This window comes from Alexandromys fortis, unplaced genomic scaffold (genome assembly GCF_014885135.2).
Source record: "Alexandromys fortis isolate MF-2015 unplaced genomic scaffold, M_Fortis_MF-2015_v1.1 scaffold_72, whole genome shotgun sequence".
NCBI classification, from domain to species: Eukaryota; Metazoa; Chordata; class Mammalia; order Rodentia; family Cricetidae; genus Alexandromys; species Alexandromys fortis.
In genome coordinates, this window is record NW_026067969.1 from 3607854 (window position 1) to 3625231 (window position 17378).

Here is a 17378-nt window from a genome sequence, read left to right on the forward strand (position 1 = left end):
CCTGTACTAGGAAGGTTGAGGACGGCTGCTCTTAAATGAGCTTTTCTCTGACAGCCTGGGGATGCGCTCTCCTTTGCTCTGTAATCACCTTCAGATCCTGCAGGTCCCCAATCTTGACTGCCCATCACAACCATCCAGAAAAACTTAAAAAAAAGAGAGTCATGGCCCTTCTCAGGCCTAGGATCCCAGAATCCCCAGTGGTCAACATATGGCCCCTGGGAAGACAGCTCAACTAGTAAAACACTAAACCATGAGGGCTGCGTCCAGACCCCCAGCACCTATGAGCAAAACCAGGTGTGGTGATATTTATCTGTTACCTCAGTGCTGAGGGGAAGAAGAGGAGAAGGAGGCTCCTTGGATGCTGGCTGGCCAGCTGGTCTAGCCAATCAGTAAACGCCTGTTTCAGTGAGAGACCCCATCTCAAAAATAGAGTGGGGAGCAGTAGAAGACACCCAATGTTGGCCCTGGCCTCTATGTGCTTGAGTGCACACACATATATACTACACACACAAACCATATTCAGGACATCAAATAGACCTGTCAACCACAGGTTACCCCTACAGGCCACATGTCCCCAAGACTTCCAGCCAAGCCTGGAGTGCAGGCATGAAAGAGCTGAATCAGAAAGAAATGGGAAGGAAACTCTGGTTGGGGCTAAGACTGATGATAGAGAATATCTGCCTGCCTTACCTCGCTGGCCTGGTGGTGGCTGAATCTTGCTGACCTCACGTCAGTAACAGAGAATGCTCTCTGAATCCACAGGCTCACCAGGGACCTCACTCCTGGAAGAAAAGCCAGCAGTGGAGAGAAGGCTGCGTCTGCACACGCGTGGAATGCTATGCAGGACCCAAGTCTACAGTAAAAGAATGTCTATTTCCTCACGTGAGTGAGTGGCTGTTTAAAAACCTAAATGGGAAAACACGTGTAACATGGAAAATAACTGCAAAGTTGAGACACAAACTATTTTACATAAAAATCCACAATTATGTATATATAAGATAAAATTTTGTATAATTTTGCATGCATAAGTTAAAATAAAATCTTACATAAAATAAAACTTATGAAAAATGTAAACTACATTTCAAATTAGAACATAAAAAGTATAGCTATCCATATCCTTTAATGAATTAGAAGGGATGGTGGGGGGGTCAGATTCCTTCCAAAACCAAATAAACAAAACCCAGAGGGGCACTGAAACAGGAGCAGGGACCCAGGGGGAAAAGGGACCCAAAGGGAGACTAGTCCTAAGGAGTGGGGACCCAAGGGATCAGGGACCCAAAAAGTTAAGGACCCAGGGGACCATGAACCCAGGGAAACAGGGACCCAGGGAAGCAGGGACCCAGTGGGGCAGGGACCTAGGGGAACAGGGACCCGGAGGGGCAGGAATCTAGGGGTAACCGGGACCCAGGGGGAACAGGAACCCCAAGGAGCAGGGACCTAGGTGAGCAGGGATCCAGAGGAGCAGGGACCTAAAGGAGCAGGAGCCCAGAGGGGTAGGGACCTAGGGGAGCAGGAACCCAGGGGAACAGGGACCCAGGGGAACAGGGACCCAGTGGGAACAGGAACTCAAAGGGGCAGGTACCTAGGGAGAACAGGGACCCAGAGGGGCAGGGACCCAAGGGAGCAGGGGCCCAGAGGGGCAGGGACCTAGGGGAGCAGGAACCCAGGGGAGCACAGACCCAGGAAAGCAGGGACCCAGGGGAACAGGGACCCATTGGGAGCAGGAACCCAAAGGGGCAGGTACCTAGGGGAACAGGGACCCAGAGGGGCAAGGACCTAGGGTAGCTGGGACCCTTTGCAGGATACATACAGTCGGTCATCACCTGGGGTCATCACCAGTAAAAGAGCCTGAACACGTAGGGAGTTCTAGGAGGTTCAAAGGTCAGTTTGAGAACCAGAAAATGAAGCCGGGGCCTGTGCAGCATACACTCGGGGCACATTTTCAGACATCTGCATCTTAGAGGTGAAGGAAAGTACCTGATGACCTGGAGGAAGAGGAAAAAAGGCTCTTGGAGAGATGATCAAAACTGGGGCTATTAACATTCCTAAAAAAGAAGTTTCTCTGCTCAAACAATAACAAATCTACTTTGTTCCAGAAGGGTTTTAAAGGGACCAGGGTGCCAAAAAAAACAACAAGATTTGAAAAGTCCAGCCTACAGTCCCAAATTGTATAGGAATATAAAGTATCAAGAAAACACATAACCCTGCAGCAGAAAGACACCCAACCCTGCATTGCTGATCCAGCTGAGTTAGGAGCGCCAAAGACTCAAGACACCCCAGAACCATGCTTCAAGAGATAACGACAAACTCTCTTGAAATGAATGGCTTTGTCCCCATAATAGACCTAGGTGCCATAAGACGGAGTCAAAGGGAAGTTTTAAGACTGAAAAACAAAAAAGCCAAGCATAGAAACCAAATTTTAACATGGTGGGGGAGTAGTTGCCTGTGGTGTAGTCTTCAGAGGAACAATGTTTTCGCTAACTTTCTGTCGAAAAAAAGTCTACAAAACTGGCCATGCATGTACCCGGTGCTAGGGGCTTGAGGTGCGAATGGAGAGGGCATCCTCCGCCCAAGGCCCTGGGTTCTATCCTTAGCACTGCACAAAAGCAATCAAGGAAATCAAAAAAAAGCTGCAGAAAGAAAACAGTTGCCAGTGAGGATCCTACAACAAATGATAATAATAGTTCAAATAAAGTACCGGCTGGGGGAGGCTCAGCTAGCTAAATGCTTGCCTTGAAAACTCGGGAACTGGAGTTTTGCCCTGGTCGGGCAGGAAGAAGCCACAGGCCTGCTCAGTGCTACTGGGACCAATCAGAGGAGATGAACTAACACAGCACCAGGCAGGAGGAAAGAAACCACTGGTTGCCAGGGCAGTCCGGCACCTTTATGGTGAGCCAATGCAGAGGGGTATAGGAGGGAGAGAGAGGCAAAGAGGTTCATGTCCTATGGAGAGAGGTGGATCTGAAGAGGCAAAAGTGGTGAGAAATAGGCTGATGTCAGAGGCCTGCTTTTAACCCTGGGCCGTGGTAACGTCTGGTCCTGGCCTGCTGCCAAGGGCCATGTCTCGGTCTGTGGCCCTACCACAGCCAGGATCCGCGTTGATGTCCATGGCTCCTGTTACCATCCTAAGTTGTGAGGATGCCTGGGATCTAGGCTGCCACTGTGACTACATTGCTGCCCGAGGGCCATGTCACCACAGGGGCCATCACAATCTGAGCAGCCTAGGCTGCCACCCGGGGCTAAATTAATATCCGGGCTTGAGCCACATGTGGGTCTGTGGCCCTACCACAGCCAGGGTCTGTGTTGATATCCAAAGTGTCCGTTGCCATCAAGGGTTGGGTGGCTGCCTGTGATCAGGGCACCCACCTGTGGCTGTGTTAGTGTCTGAGGGCCACCCTGTGGCGAGGTGATACTGATCTGAGAGGCCTTTGCTGCAACCATGACCACGGTGGCATCTGGATCCAGGCTACCTCTTAGGACCATATCTGGGTCCATGGTCCTACTATAGCCAGGGTCTGGGTTGATGCCCACGGCCTGTGTCACCAACAAATATCACAGATATCTGGGCTCTGTGCTGTCACCAGTGGCCATGTTAGATCCGAGTGACGTGCTGCTGCCAGGGTCACGCTGCTCCGAGTGGACTGCATGGCCACCTGTGGCCAGAGTATCGACAGGCCCACGCTGCTGTCAGGGGCCATGTTTGGGTCCGTGGCCCTGCCACAGACAGGACCTATGTGAATATCAGTGGCTTTTGTTTACCACTGAAATCTGTGCAGATGCCTGGGGTATGGGTCAACACCAGAGGCCATGCTGATGCCTGAGGATTATGCTGCCATTATACCATACAGATCTGGGGGGCTTTGCTGCTACCCAGGGCCATGTTGACCTTGGCCCGAGCTGTGGTGGAGGGTCGGGGGGTGTCTAAGTCTGTGGCTCTATTGCAGCCAAGGTCTGGGTTGTGGTCCGTGGCTCCTGTTGCCATCAGGGTGCAACTGCTCAGGGTCTGGGACACTACTTGAGACCATACTGGAGTTCAGGGACCACACTGCTGCTGGACCCATGCTGATCCAAAAGGCCTGCATTGTCCTGCAGGGTTATAGTGACATCTGGGCCCAGGCTACAGCTGATGGCTATGTCTAGGTCCATGATGCTGACACAGCCAGGGGGCTGTGTTGATGTCTGTTGCTCATGTTACCCCGGGGGCCCATGCAAACCATGTATTGAACCATGTGTTGAAGTAGGAGGGTCTGGATGAGCTAACCATGCCCTTCACCAGTCCTGGAACCAATGACCCTGGGGAAAGCTGGCCCTGCCCCTAAACGGAGAGTTGGCCCCCACACATGGAAAGCTGGCCTCATCCTTTACCTGATGGGAGTGGTCCCAAAGGCCTGGACTGACAAACTCAGCAGCCTCCCACATACAGATCCATGATTTTGAGCTGTCATACCCCAATATCTACCCCATCTATGACCTGCTGGGGTATGTGGAGGGGTCGGTCCTACAGAACCATAGCCGCAGGATCTCCCTGACTTGGGGCAGCAGCAGGCTGAGGAATTTCCACGAGGGTCCAGCATTGATGGTGTACCGGAAGCCAGAGGCCTTGAACCTGACCAACAACACATTGAACAGTGAGCATTTGCAAGTAAAGTTGTTTGGACAGAAGGGCTACTGCATGGCACGCAGCTGCACCCAATGCAGCTAAGACAAATGAAGCGGAGGTGGAGGGGGGCAAGAAGGAGGAGAGGGTCATCGTGGAGTTTGTTTTGTTTGTTGGCTTGCTTGTTTTTAATTGATAAGGATATTATTTGTATTTTTAAATTTTTCAAATTTTTCTTTTGTCCTTTTTTTAATCTTGATTTTTATTATTTCTTTTTTAGTTTTCCTTTGGGAGTGACACTAAGAGGAAGATATGGAGGAACTGGGAGATGAGTGGGATTGGGGTGCATGATGTGAAATTCTCAAAGAATCAATAAAAATATGGTTTTAAAAAAAAACACAAAGATTGAGTTTGACATTCGGAACTCATATAAAAAGTCAGTACTTGAGCTGGAGAGATGGCTCAGCAATTAAGAGCACTTGATGCTTTTGTGGAGGACCCAAGTTCAATTCCCAGCACCCACATGGTAGCTCACAACCATCTGTAACTCCAGTCCCAGGGGAACTAATGCCCCTTTTCCAGACACACACATGGTACACAGACATACATACAGACAAAACATTCACACACATAAAATAGTAAGATAAATAAATCTGAAAATAATTTCTAAGTGAGCATAGTAGTGTATAGCTGTAATCTCAGTGCTGGGGAAACAGGGACAGAATTCCTGGAGTTCACTGGACAGCCAGCTTGACTAATCAGCAAGCCCTAGGTCATAGCGACTGATCTTGTCTCAAATAAACAGAAGATAGATAGATAGATAGATAGATAGATAGATAGATAGATACATACATGATAGATAGAGACATACATACATACATGATAGATAGATAGATAGATAGATAGATAGATAGATAGATAGAGACATATATACATACATACATACATACATACATACATACATACATACATACCATGATGACTGAGGACTAGCACTCTGTATTGACCTCTGAATTGACATACATATTACAGCTCCCACACACGTACACACACTAAATAAATATAAATGAAAATAAAATGAGGCAAATTAAACATACTTATGGATAACAAATGTGGGATTTATCACCAGAAGAACTGCATTTTGACAAACAATTATATGCGGGGCTTGACAGGTAGCCTTAAGATTGAGGACTTGGGCTGTGCAATGAGGACGAACGCAGGGTTTGGGTTCTAGCACCTGTGTAACAAGCTGTATAAATCATAAATGCATGTAACTCCAGCTCCCAGGGATCCAATGTCGTCTTCTGTCCTCGGTAAGCACCTGCATACACAGGTGCATACACTCATGCACGCACACGCATATACATGCATGCACACATTAATAATCAACTAAAGTGTGTATCTATGATAAAGAAGACTCCCACCCCTGTCGTGCAGACAGCTGCTGAGGAGAACTCTGTGGGGCTGCTGTCTTTGTGATTTTCTAGGCACATTCTCTTTTGTGGTGAGCATTGGGATTCACTCTGGCCTGAGAGTCTTTAGCTCCTGGGCCATGCCTCCTGCAGCCACACTGGCGCCTCCATACCATGAAGGGCGCCTTGTAGGTATGAGGCATGTAGCATGATCATGACTGAGGCTCTTCCACGGCATCAACGAATGCTCATTGTTTTCATATTGGCCATAGCCTTCGGGTTGCCGCTACTGGTGAGTAGACCCCTTGTCCCCTAAACTTGGTCTTGCTCATTTAGAGCTGTAGCCTATATTAACACCTCATTTTGTTATGATTTGCATCTCTCTGATAGATACAATTTTTATAAGTAAATTGAACCTTTTCTTTCTTTCTTTTTTTACAAATATGAGGGTGTTTTTAGAAGTCTAAATTATTTGGAGCCTTTCACCAAATGCATCGGAATCAATTTCATGAGACAGTTGCTCAAATCTCATGCCTTCTTTGTTTTATTCATTGCTGCCTTTCAAACTCAGTGCCTGTGCATACTGGTCAAGGGCTTTATCACCAAGCTCCATCTCCAGCCCAAATACTAGTTTTCACTGACCTGCTGCGGGTATTTTTACTGTTATTATTAGACTGTGCCGTTTGGTTTCTGTTGCTGTTATTGGGTTATTTTCTTGAGATAGGGACTCGTGTATCGAAGACGGGCTTCAAACCTGAGATGGCCTTGAATTTCTGATCTTTCTGCCTCCATCCCCTGAACTCTAGGATTAGAGTGTGCACCACCACATCCAGGTTGTGCAATTCTGGGAATCAAATCTAGCACTTGCATGTTAGTCAAGTACCCAACAAACTGAGGTGTGTCCCTAGTCCTGCTTTGTTTTGTTTTGTTTTGTTTCTAATAGGATGTTGTGGGCAGGGTAATATGTCCTCTGCTAAAGATTTTTTTGCCTGATGCCCAGAACCTGTAAACAGTTTCAGGGAGCAACTTGACTATGTGATTTCTTGAGACCTGTGGGGCAGGTCTAAGCTGACCACATCTAACTCCAGTTAGAAATGGAGACCCATTCCAGGTGATGAACAGCAGTAGGTCAGATTGAAACACTGCTGCTGGCTCGAAAGCTGGACAAAGAAATGATGGCTCAGGAAGTTAGGGTACCCAGGAAGCTGGAGGGGATGGGAGCCAGGCTCCATGCCAGGCATCAGGAGGAAAGCACACCAGTGTCTTGACTTTGGCCAGCTGGACCTCTACAAGACTTATTGTCTTGAAAACTGTGGGTAACAGATCCTGTTCTTTGAAGCCACTAAATGTGTGGGTGCCAGTTGAAGCAGAGGTATGGGGCTAAACATAAGTTTGTAGAGAGATTCTATCCTCCTGGTCCTTATTTCCTTCCTTTATGTCTGATAAGCAGAATGCCAAGTTTGAATGGGGCATACCCACCAAGATCGTCCTCCTGTTCAGACTCCCTGAGTCCTAGGGAGACACTAGCCCTGGTGTGTAAGGAGTACCTCTCCTCGACCCCAGAAACCCCCTCAATTAAAATTGAGGTTCTGGAGATGAGACGTGCCCTGGGTGATCAGGCCCCTCTTCATCTTCCCCGGTACTGCCAGCCCTGTGGTCAGTGCTCCCCATATCTGCAATTCATGCGAAGCTACTGTCTCACAGAAACATTTACATAGCAAGAAGTGTTTCTGCATGTTTCCAACCTCTTATGAATGTTTCCTAGCTCTACGTGACTTTTTAATGGTCATGTTAATTGCTGTCAGTGAGCTATAAGGGGACATGGGGCTGGGGTGGGGACAGGGCACTTATGATAATAGCAAAGCTGGGGGTCAGAGGCAGATGACCCTAGGGAAGCAGACATTGGTTGTTTCCTCTGCATTTATAAATGGACTTTGCAACTCTTCCTGACTGTCAAGGTCATAGACAGCTGTGCTGGATGATAGAGATGCAAAGAAATACTCAAAGGTAACACGGAAAGCTCACAGGCACAAGTCGGTTGGAGAACAAGCAGTTTTTGGAAAGGTAATTTTTCTTTTGAGATGAAAATGCAGGTGTGTGAGGAAGGCTGTCCTGGAGGTCACGGGCTGTATGGGCTGTGGGTAAAGGGCAGAGCTGGACAGGGTGGGCACATTCCTTCCTTAGCTGGCGATGATGACAGAGGACGTCCCTGTGTGGGCAGCTAAGTGAGGCGTATCTTCATCTCAGAAACCTTGTAGCTATAATTGTACCCTCTCCATGACTTCCAATTGACACCATCTGCGTAGCTCTTATGAGGACCCCTGAGGTAGAGACCATTGAGGTTGGAACTGTGACAATCCGAGTACCACCAGGCTCCGTGGAATCGCTACGCACAGCTGGAAGAATCCTGGTCATTGTCTTGGTCTTTGGTAGAGAAGAATTGGTTGTTTTGGATAGTCAGAGAGTCACCTGTTCAGAAAGAACATGCATCATGTAGATAGATGCTAGACATCCACTAGACGACCCTGCCTGTGACTTGCCTATCCTCAGCTGGAGAATTCATCAGCTCAGGTCCAGGTGTGGGAGCCATCTGTGAAAGCTTTGGGAAAGAGTATAACACCAGATATGACCCCTCCTTTTGGTCCATCAAGTCCCTGTGGTCACTGTCGTCGCTCTTCACAACACTCTCTGTTCCCTCAGGGATCCTCTGAAGAACACCACCGGTACCAACTCTCTCCCAGCTGCAGGCTGCAGCCCTCTCTAGGACTTCTCTTAACTCCCCTCTTGCCCTGGATGTCTCTCAGAAGGCACCAAATGGCCTTGTGTCTCCAGGGTTCACCCTGTTCCGCATCCATGCTGGGCCTGCAGCTTGCACAGACCCTCTGATGCGTCCCCACCTGCTTTCTTGCTTTCCTAAAAGTCCCAAGTGAGATGGGGCAAAGCAGGTGCATAAATTTCAGACCTGTCACCTTCAAAGTTCCTCAGAGACTGGCCTGCTCCACTTAGCTGTGGGTTTCGCAGTTAAATAGGTCTGGTCACGCCCCACAGCTCCCTGAGACACATTGGGAATCTCGCCACTCCCTTGTACCCAGCCGGGCACTTACTTCGTGGAATGCACTTCCCAAACCACAGGGCCAGGGTCCTTTGGGGAAAGCTGCTGTGGTTCAGATGAACTGTCCCCCCACAAACTGTGTGTGTTGAAGGTTCAATCAGGGCAAGCAGTGTTTGGGGTTCTGGTGATTGGATTAAGAGAGCTGAGACAACATCAGTGAGTTTGTCACTGATAGATTCCTAGTAACCCTTAGGGAGATGGTGACTCTGGGAAGTCAGGGTCACTAGAAACATGCCTTTGAGGGGTGTTCCCTTTCAGTCTATCTCTTTGCTTCCTGTTGACCCTAAAATGAGAGGCTTTGTTCTATCAGAAGCTCCCACCATGATGTTCCTCCTCACCTTTGGTCCACAGTAAAGGGTCTGACTAACTCAGTGTCCCAAAGGTGCTCTTTCTATGGGAAAATGGGGCTTTAGCACCTAGGGAGAGATGACCATCTCCTGACTCTATCAGGTATGGTAGCCAGTGGTCCCCATTCACTCTGCAGTGGAGCAGGGTGGGGCCCTTAGTCTGGGCTATTGGGCAGTCTTGGGAGTGCTAACAGACTGCATCTATGGTCCTCACCTGGCACAGAGACGCAGATATTAGTGTTTTTCAGATGGCAACCCTAGCCTCAGAGCCATAGACTCAGCTCAAGGCTACCAGGGGGAGACAAAAAGCGGGCCCCTTTCCTCCAAGACTGGTTCAGAAGCCCCCCATCTCAAGCCTCTTCCCAAGCTGCTCACCAGCACCACCTCCAACAAAGTTTCCGAGGACGAGCTTGTATTTCTCGGCCTCTCCCTGGATCCGGAAGGAGCTATACTTGGCAAACTCGTGCTTGCCGTCAAAGTCTGTAAGGTCGACTCGCAGCTCACTGGTTCCTGCAGGAAGTGTGTGTGGGGGGGAGTGTGAAAAGTCAACCTTTGAACTTGAACACTAGGCAGGCCTAGGAAATTCACCTGGGTAGGTACCAACATCTTTTGGCCTGAGCGGGGGCACCATTTCTAGGCACCCTCCCATCTCTTCTCCAGGCAGTACCTGAAAACCCACTGGCAGTGTTCCCTTGGTATGACCTGGCATGCTTCAGTCTGTGAATTCTCCCAGAGGGCTCTGCCCTCAAATGCAGTAGCCTGAACCTGAATGTGAAGGTTTCTTTTCTTTCTTTCTATTTTTTTCCCTTCAAAAGTTGGATGCACAGGAGCAGACACAATAAGGTGTCCTGGCAGTGAGTAGGAGACAAAGGCAACGTGGTTTTCATTGAATCACAGGACAGATAATGGGCTGGTGTGATGTACCACAGTGGGGCCAGAAGGGCTTTGGGGAGCCTACTCTCTGTGGCAAGGGGGACTTTGATAGGACCCAGAGGCAGGTGGATGAATTAACAGCTAGATTGGCGAAGGGATGTCCCCAAGACTACCTGCACACCTCTTCCGTTGTTTTCTGAGATGTTAGTAGCCCGCAGCTAGAGAGAGTCCTATCCCCTGACCCTCACCCTCTGGAAGGTCACAGCAGTGATTTCATGCCCTGGGGTGCTGTTAATGTGCCCTCTAACCACGTGGGGCTTTTCTGCCCCCTGGTCCAGCACTCAGGGTCCCAAGGTTACCCAATCTGACTGGCACTGCCTACCCTGCATGGTCAGGGCATGGATGTTGTCATTCCCCAGCCAGAACTCCCCCAGCTGACTGCCGAAGCCCTGCTTGTAAGAGGCCCAGTCCCGAAAGAAGTCCACAGAGCCGTCAAGCCTCCTCTGGAAGACCTGGGACAGATACACAGAAGTCAAGGAGGCAAGCAAACTTCTCACAACATGGCGGACCAAGTCTCAGAACAGAGCAGGAACCCGTGATCCCCAGAACACTGGGGACCTAGTGCCGTATGGATGCCATTGCAGACCCCACACAATGAAGTACATGGCAGCCAAGAGAGTAGGCAATGTGCCCCAAGCCACGGAGCAGGAAATGGAGTGTGCCGGCTCCATCTGGGTCCTCCCCTTCAACATGGGATCTCCCGCACAGGTCACAGCCAGCATTCCCGATTCTCTGTCGTCAGAGAAGAAAGGTCTCTCTCTGAGGCACAACAGGACAGAGAAGCCCACAGATCTCATTTCCTGTTGGCCACAGAACTTGGGTTCTGACAGTTCTGTGCCTGAGGGCTAGCCCAATACTCACAGTCCAGCCTCCACCGTCAGTGTCCATGTCACACAGCACAGTCAGGGGCCTGCAGTCTGACAGGTAGATGGTATACCAGCCAGTAAGATAGTGGCCCCGGGTGAGCAATTCCTTGCAGGCCCGAGGTCCTGTGGTGGGAAGCAGGTAATGAAGGTGGGACTGGAATCCAGGTATGCTCAGAGAAGGTAGGCAAGAAGCCCAACATCATATGGCAGGGACCCAGAAGGGGAGAAAGGGACAGAGAATATATCCATGGGGACAGGATAGATGATGTGGTCACCTGTAGCACATGACTGAGAAAGCCCGGTGTCTCCTGTGAGGGGAGAGAAGCGACCTGGTTGTAAGTGTGTGGTCATTAGCTTCATCCCCATTGACCCCTAAGTCCCCACAAATGCACGAGCTGGGTAATTCCAGGACTCGCCTAGGTCTTCTTCTTGAGGTACATGGTCCAGCTGCCTGGCTTTTCCTCTGCAGCTGTGGTAAGTACTGTCCTTGACAACACCCTTGTTGAGGCCTTGGGTACCAATGGGAGTAGATAACCCCCTTCTTGTTCCCAGCATGCTTAGACTATGCTCTGCCAGAGTGTCTAACCAGGAGGCCTTGTGGGTGAGGGATGTCCATGGCATTCAGAACTAAGGTAGCTCCCTCTCAATCATAAAGAAAACATGAGGTTCTGTCTTAGAGTTTAATAATTTTTTTAAAAAAATAATAAGTAAGCATCAATTAGAAAAAATTCAATTCAGTTTTGCTAACCACCCAGCTAGACCACAGGTAGGTGCTAGGATGTGAGCCCTCAGGGTTTGAATGTCCTAGTGCCCGCCTGCCACCTACTCTACCCATTGAGCCCCTCTCCCTAGGAATGGCTGGGCATGGCAGACCTCACTCTGCACAGAGCTGTGGACACCCTCAAGACATAACACATGGACTCACCTTTCTCTCCACGTGCTCCCTTTTCTCCTTGGTCTCCTGCGGAAGCAGAAAACAAGATGGTGGCACCCAGAGCATCTGATCGATCAGGAGACTCACCAAAGGGGCTAGTTACCTAAGGCAGGCACCACTTAGGGGCAGCTGGAAAGTTGGAGTCAGCAAGAGTGGGGGCAGGCAACCCCTGTTTATGACAGGAAAGGGACACTGGGGCTTGGGGTAGGGCAGGCTCCCTTCCCATCTCTTTCTCCAACCCCCATGTCTTTGTGGACAGACTGAGGTGACTATTTAACACCCCTCGGCTGTCTGCCAGGCTGTCTGTTACCTTTAGGCCCCATCAGTCCTGCCTTGCCAGGCTGTCCAGGTAGGCCCTTGTCTCCTGAAAATTCAAATACACTTTCTGAGCAAATCATCCACCATTGTCCCCGTGGACAGTCTTTGCCTAGGTGGCAAAATCCTGACCCTGTCATGCTGTCCTTAGTGACGTTCTGGACTATAGCCAGGCTCACTGTGGGGGGTGCAGAGGGTGGTATAATCTAACACATGGCTGGGGAGGGTGCATTGGCAGATTGGGCACTGGGGCCTCGTGTAGACTCCCTTCCCATCTCTTTATCCAACCCCCATGTCTTTGTGACAGAACGAGGTACCTATTTAGTGCCCCTTGGCTGTCTGCCAGGCTGTTACCTTTGGGCCCCATCGGTCCTGCCTTCCCAGGATGTCCAGGGAGGCCGTTCTCTCCTGCAAATCCAAATATACTTTCTGAGTAAAGTATCCACCATCATTCCCATGGACAGTCTGCTTAGATGGCAAAATCCTGACCCTGTCATGCTGTCCTTAGTGACGTTCTGGACTATAGCCAGGCTCACTATGGAGGGTACAGAGGATGGTATAGCCTAACCCGTGGCTCGGGAAGGAGCAGAGGTAGGCTGGGTACTGGAGCCTCGGGCAGGCTCTCAGTAAACTCTCAATTATTCCTTTGTCCAACCTGAGTGACCCAGGCCTGGGCCACAGCGACCTCACAGGGGAAGACAGAGACAGAAAACGTGTCTTCAGAGATTCTGTCCTATTAGGTCTCCACAAGGAAAGGGCAGGTCTTCCTCACAGAGTGTCCATGTAGAAAGCCGTGGCTGCGTCAAGCCCAACAACCCTGTGCTATATAGTTTAACGTTGGTTTGAGACAAACTAGAGTCATTTGGAAAGAGAATAGCAACTGAGAAAATGTCCCTACCAGATGGGCCTGCAGGCAAGCCTATGGGGGCATTTTTTTTTTTTTGATTAGTGATTGATGTGGTAGGCCCAGGTCACTGTGGACGGTGTTACTCCTGGGTTGGCGGTGCTGGGAGCCAAGAAGACAGGCTGAGAAAGTTTTGAGGATGAGCCAGTAAACAGCATCACCTGCTGCCTCCAGGTTCCCGTCTTAAATTCCTGCCCTGACTTCCCTGGATAACAGACTGCAGGCTGTGAGATGAAATAAACTCTTTCCTTCCTGAACTGCTTTCAGTCGTGGTGTTCTATGACAGCCATAGAAACCCAGCTAAGATGCTCCCTGGCTCAATGGAAGCTATGAGGTGGTCAAAAGGTCCTCCTTGCGGGTTCTATAGCGGGAATCACACTGGCCGCCAGCACAGTCCTGCTAGTGTCTGCAGCAGCTTGAGGATGCCAGGCTCCCATCGTCACCTGATGGACAGAGTGGACTTGTTCGTCCTCTACAGACGGAAATGTGCATCAGGAGAAGCAAGTTCACTGCGGGGACACTGCGGCAGGCCCGCTAACCCTACAGAGCACCCAGGAACATTAGTTCCCGCTTGACTCCAATCAGCAATGCACACTGGTAGCAGCTTAGTTATAAGAAAGTGGGACCCAAAGTAAGAGGTCAACACCCCTCCTTCATTGCTGGCTGTCCCATTCTGGTCGTGGGATAATCTCTTCCCCAATGTCCCTCAGCAAAGTTCTGGGAACAGAAATCCCCTCCCCTAGTGGGACCACAGAGGTGAGCAAGCAAGTGGGATTTGACTTGGGGACACTCACATCAGCTTTAAGCCTGGCATCTTCTAGTGGTATCAGAGGTGTCCATGTTTGTCCTGTCCCCAGCTGATCAGCAGCAGGCTCCACCTGGGGAACCTTCAGAAATGGGGCTCACCCAGGCAGCTCTGCTGCTGAACCCCAGTGTACATCGGAGTCTGACTTAGGAAACATGGGTGCCACCACTGTCTCCCAATAGGGGAGAACAAGTGTGTTCAAGGTCCCCACAGGCACTAAGGTTGTGGTTCAATGCTCTAGGGACTGTATTCTGAAGCAGACCCCAGATGGAGGCTGCCCCACTCTCTCGGGAGGTCAACTCAGGGAGGAGCTGGTCCCTTTGAGCCTTTGTTCTGTCACTTGGGGCAGGTGGAGAAGAAAGTGATAGCCCAGCTTACAGGTGAGGATGCCAAAGCGTCTATTGCCTAGCTGTCTTCTGGTGATCAAGTGAAGGAAACATAGGTAGGAGACCAGGAGACACCTCAGATGGTCCAGGGAAACCCTCCTGGATCTTCCCAGACTGGATGGACCTAGTTTCTGTCATTTACCATTGTGCCAAAGGTACCCAGTGCCCAGTGCAAGACCCAGAGTCAGAGAGGACCTGAGGTGGTCATCCAAGTTCAGAAGACCAGACTCAGGGCCCCTCTCCCATTTCTGTACCTTCCACACAACCCCCTTTTCCAGAACACACCTTTATCTCCTTTGGCACCGGCTTCTCCCTTGGGTCCCAGGGCTCCAGGCAACCCAGGGCAGCCTCGAAGGATGGTGAGTTTGTTGGAGCCCTCCAGATCCAGGACTTTCACTTCTGCAGAACAGCGCAAGCATCAATTAGTCTATCTTGGGCCACCTGCCCTGAGGGCAACTGCCAGCTCAGCCACATCAGATGTGGGTAGATGGCTACAGCCAGAATCCCCAGCCTCCTCCGCAGAGATGGGGCAGAAGTCAGATTCCTTTGATGGCGACTAGGTCCGTCCTTGTCCTGGGAAGCTGGGCAGGTGAGAGAGGAATTCAGGATACAGCTCTATCGCGTGGGAAGAGGAAACCTGCTCAAGAATGAGTCCTGCAGTTACCAGTGCTGTGGTCCTTTGACAGATCACCTTAGACCCCTGAGACTCTGTCCCCTCAGCCCCCAAGTGGTTGTAGGAACTGGAGAGATAGCTCAGCTGTTAAGAGCATAGTTCTTAGCAAGGTGGTGGTAGCACACACCTTTAATCCCAGCACTTGGGAAGCAGAGGCAGGTGGATCCCTGTGAGTTCAAGGCCAGCCTGGTCTACAAGAGCTAGTTCGAGGACAGGCTCCAAAGCTACAGAGAAACCCTGTCTCGATAAAACAAAAACAAAAACAAACACAAACAAACAAATAAAAAGCACCATTCTTTCAGAAGACCCAGGTTTGGTTCCCCATGCCCACATGACAGCTCACAACTGCCTGTAACTTCAGTTCCAGAGGATCTTCTGGTATCTGCAGGCACAGGCCTGCAAGTGCACACAGACGAGCTTACAGATAAAACACCCATACACATTTAAATATACGGTTTCCCTAAAGAATAGGGGTGTGGCAGGGACTCACTAAGAGAATGACTTTGGAAAAAGAAAATCTTGCCATCATTCTGGCATTTAGAGACAACTTCGTGGATGGTTACTGTTTCTAAAAAAATAAGAATCTATCTTGCTAAGAAATTCAATCAACATAAAATTGTCTCTCAGTCTTGAGGATTAACCAAGGAATGACTGGGCTAGAAGAGGTCTTCTGGGGAGGGGGTATGCATGCCTCAAGGCACAGCTGGAACCCAACAGAAGTTGCTACATTTTTGAAAATATTGTTAAATTGTGTAACGGCAGACTACACACCCTTGTAGAACTCGAGTTATCAGAAAAGGGCGGGTCTTTGGTGTGTTTCTTGCCAAATATTTTTTCTTTTCTTGAGGTTATAATTACATTTTTCCCTTCCCTTTCCTCCCTCCAAAACCCTCCCACATACCTCTCCCCTCCCTGCTCTCCTTCAAATTCATGGTCTCTTTCCTTCCACTGATTGTTATTGTATGCATATATGTGTATTTGTATGCATACGTATTCCTGAATATAACTGAGTCCATCTGATGTTACTTGTGTGTATGTTTACAGGGATGACCGTTCGGCACTGGACAGTCATTTAGTGTGTTCCTCAGTGGGGAGGACCATCTCTCCCACGCCCATCTTCCCTCAGTTGCCTGTAGTTCTCTGTGTAGGGTTGAACCCTCGTAGGCTTTTCCTGTCTGGTTTCCCTGCTAGCTCTTTTCCCTGGACTGGGCTGTGCCTTGCTGTCCAAGTTCCTTCTCTAATCATGTCATCACAAAGCTGCCCTGTGCCCAGGAACAATGTCCCCAGGGTGGACGGAGCCAATCAGGGATCTTCCTGACACCAAGTCCTTGCCTATATGTATCATATGGGACTATGGGGTACATTTTTACCAAAGTTATCAAGGTGTGTGTTATCCACCAGATTAGAGGCTCCTAGCCTTTCTCTCTGAACTCCCTAAGAAGGTAGAAAACATCAGTGTCATCTTCTCCTGTGAAGCTCCTGAGGTTGGACTGCAGGCCTCGGGGTCAGCAGTCCCAGGCTATAAAATCTCCACCTGACCTGGTGCTGATCACTTCCAGTCTGTCTTCAGAGGGTGACACTGAGCTGGCTCCCCAGGAGAGGCAGGCACCGGGACACTAAGTAGTTACCTGCATTCAGGGGCTTAGAGTCCATCTTACCTGGGCAGGTGTCAGCAGCATGGGTGAGCAGGCCTTTGATGGACAGGGTCACGATGAAGAGGGCAGCAGTGTCCAGGGCCATGGTAACTGCTCAGCTCCCAGTCCTCTATAGCTTTGCAGAGGCACCCCGCTCTTATAAAGCAGGAGCCCCAGCTCCCCACCTTGGGCTCCAAGTGTCCCAATCCCCAGGAGATAATCACTTCCTGGAGACCCATGGTTGCACAAGAGGCCTGAAATTGTCCCAAGGGTATGTCTGTTCTTCCAGTGAGGCCTCCGAGGCTCACTTCCTCTGCAGAAGCATCTAAGCCCAGCCCAGGGTCACTTCTATTTGCAAAGGACCTGCCTTGCTGGCTTAAGTCAAGCATAACCCCATATACTTTTCTTGTTTCCCATAAGGCTCTAAATCATCTGTGGTTAGATAAGATTCTGGAGCCAG

The 17378-nt window shown here is 49.9% G+C and overlaps 1 protein-coding gene across 1 annotated transcript; it reads right to left on the reverse strand.

Moving 5' to 3' along the window:
* Positions 1-5777: 5777 nt before the first annotated feature.
* Positions 5778-17094, reverse strand: LOC126509429 (ficolin-2-like). The gene is made up of 10 exons (XM_050155344.1): positions 16943-17094; positions 14897-15010; positions 12871-12924; positions 12512-12565; positions 12193-12228; positions 11543-11575; positions 11263-11390; positions 10724-10853; positions 9844-9978; positions 5778-8478 (listed from the first exon to the last, which is right to left on the reverse strand). Exons 1-10 carry the CDS (start codon positions 17022-17024, stop codon positions 8396-8398), a joined length of 849 nt encoding a protein of 282 aa, XP_050011301.1. The 5' UTR covers positions 17025-17094; the 3' UTR covers positions 5778-8395.
* Positions 17095-17378: the final 284 nt, after the last annotated feature.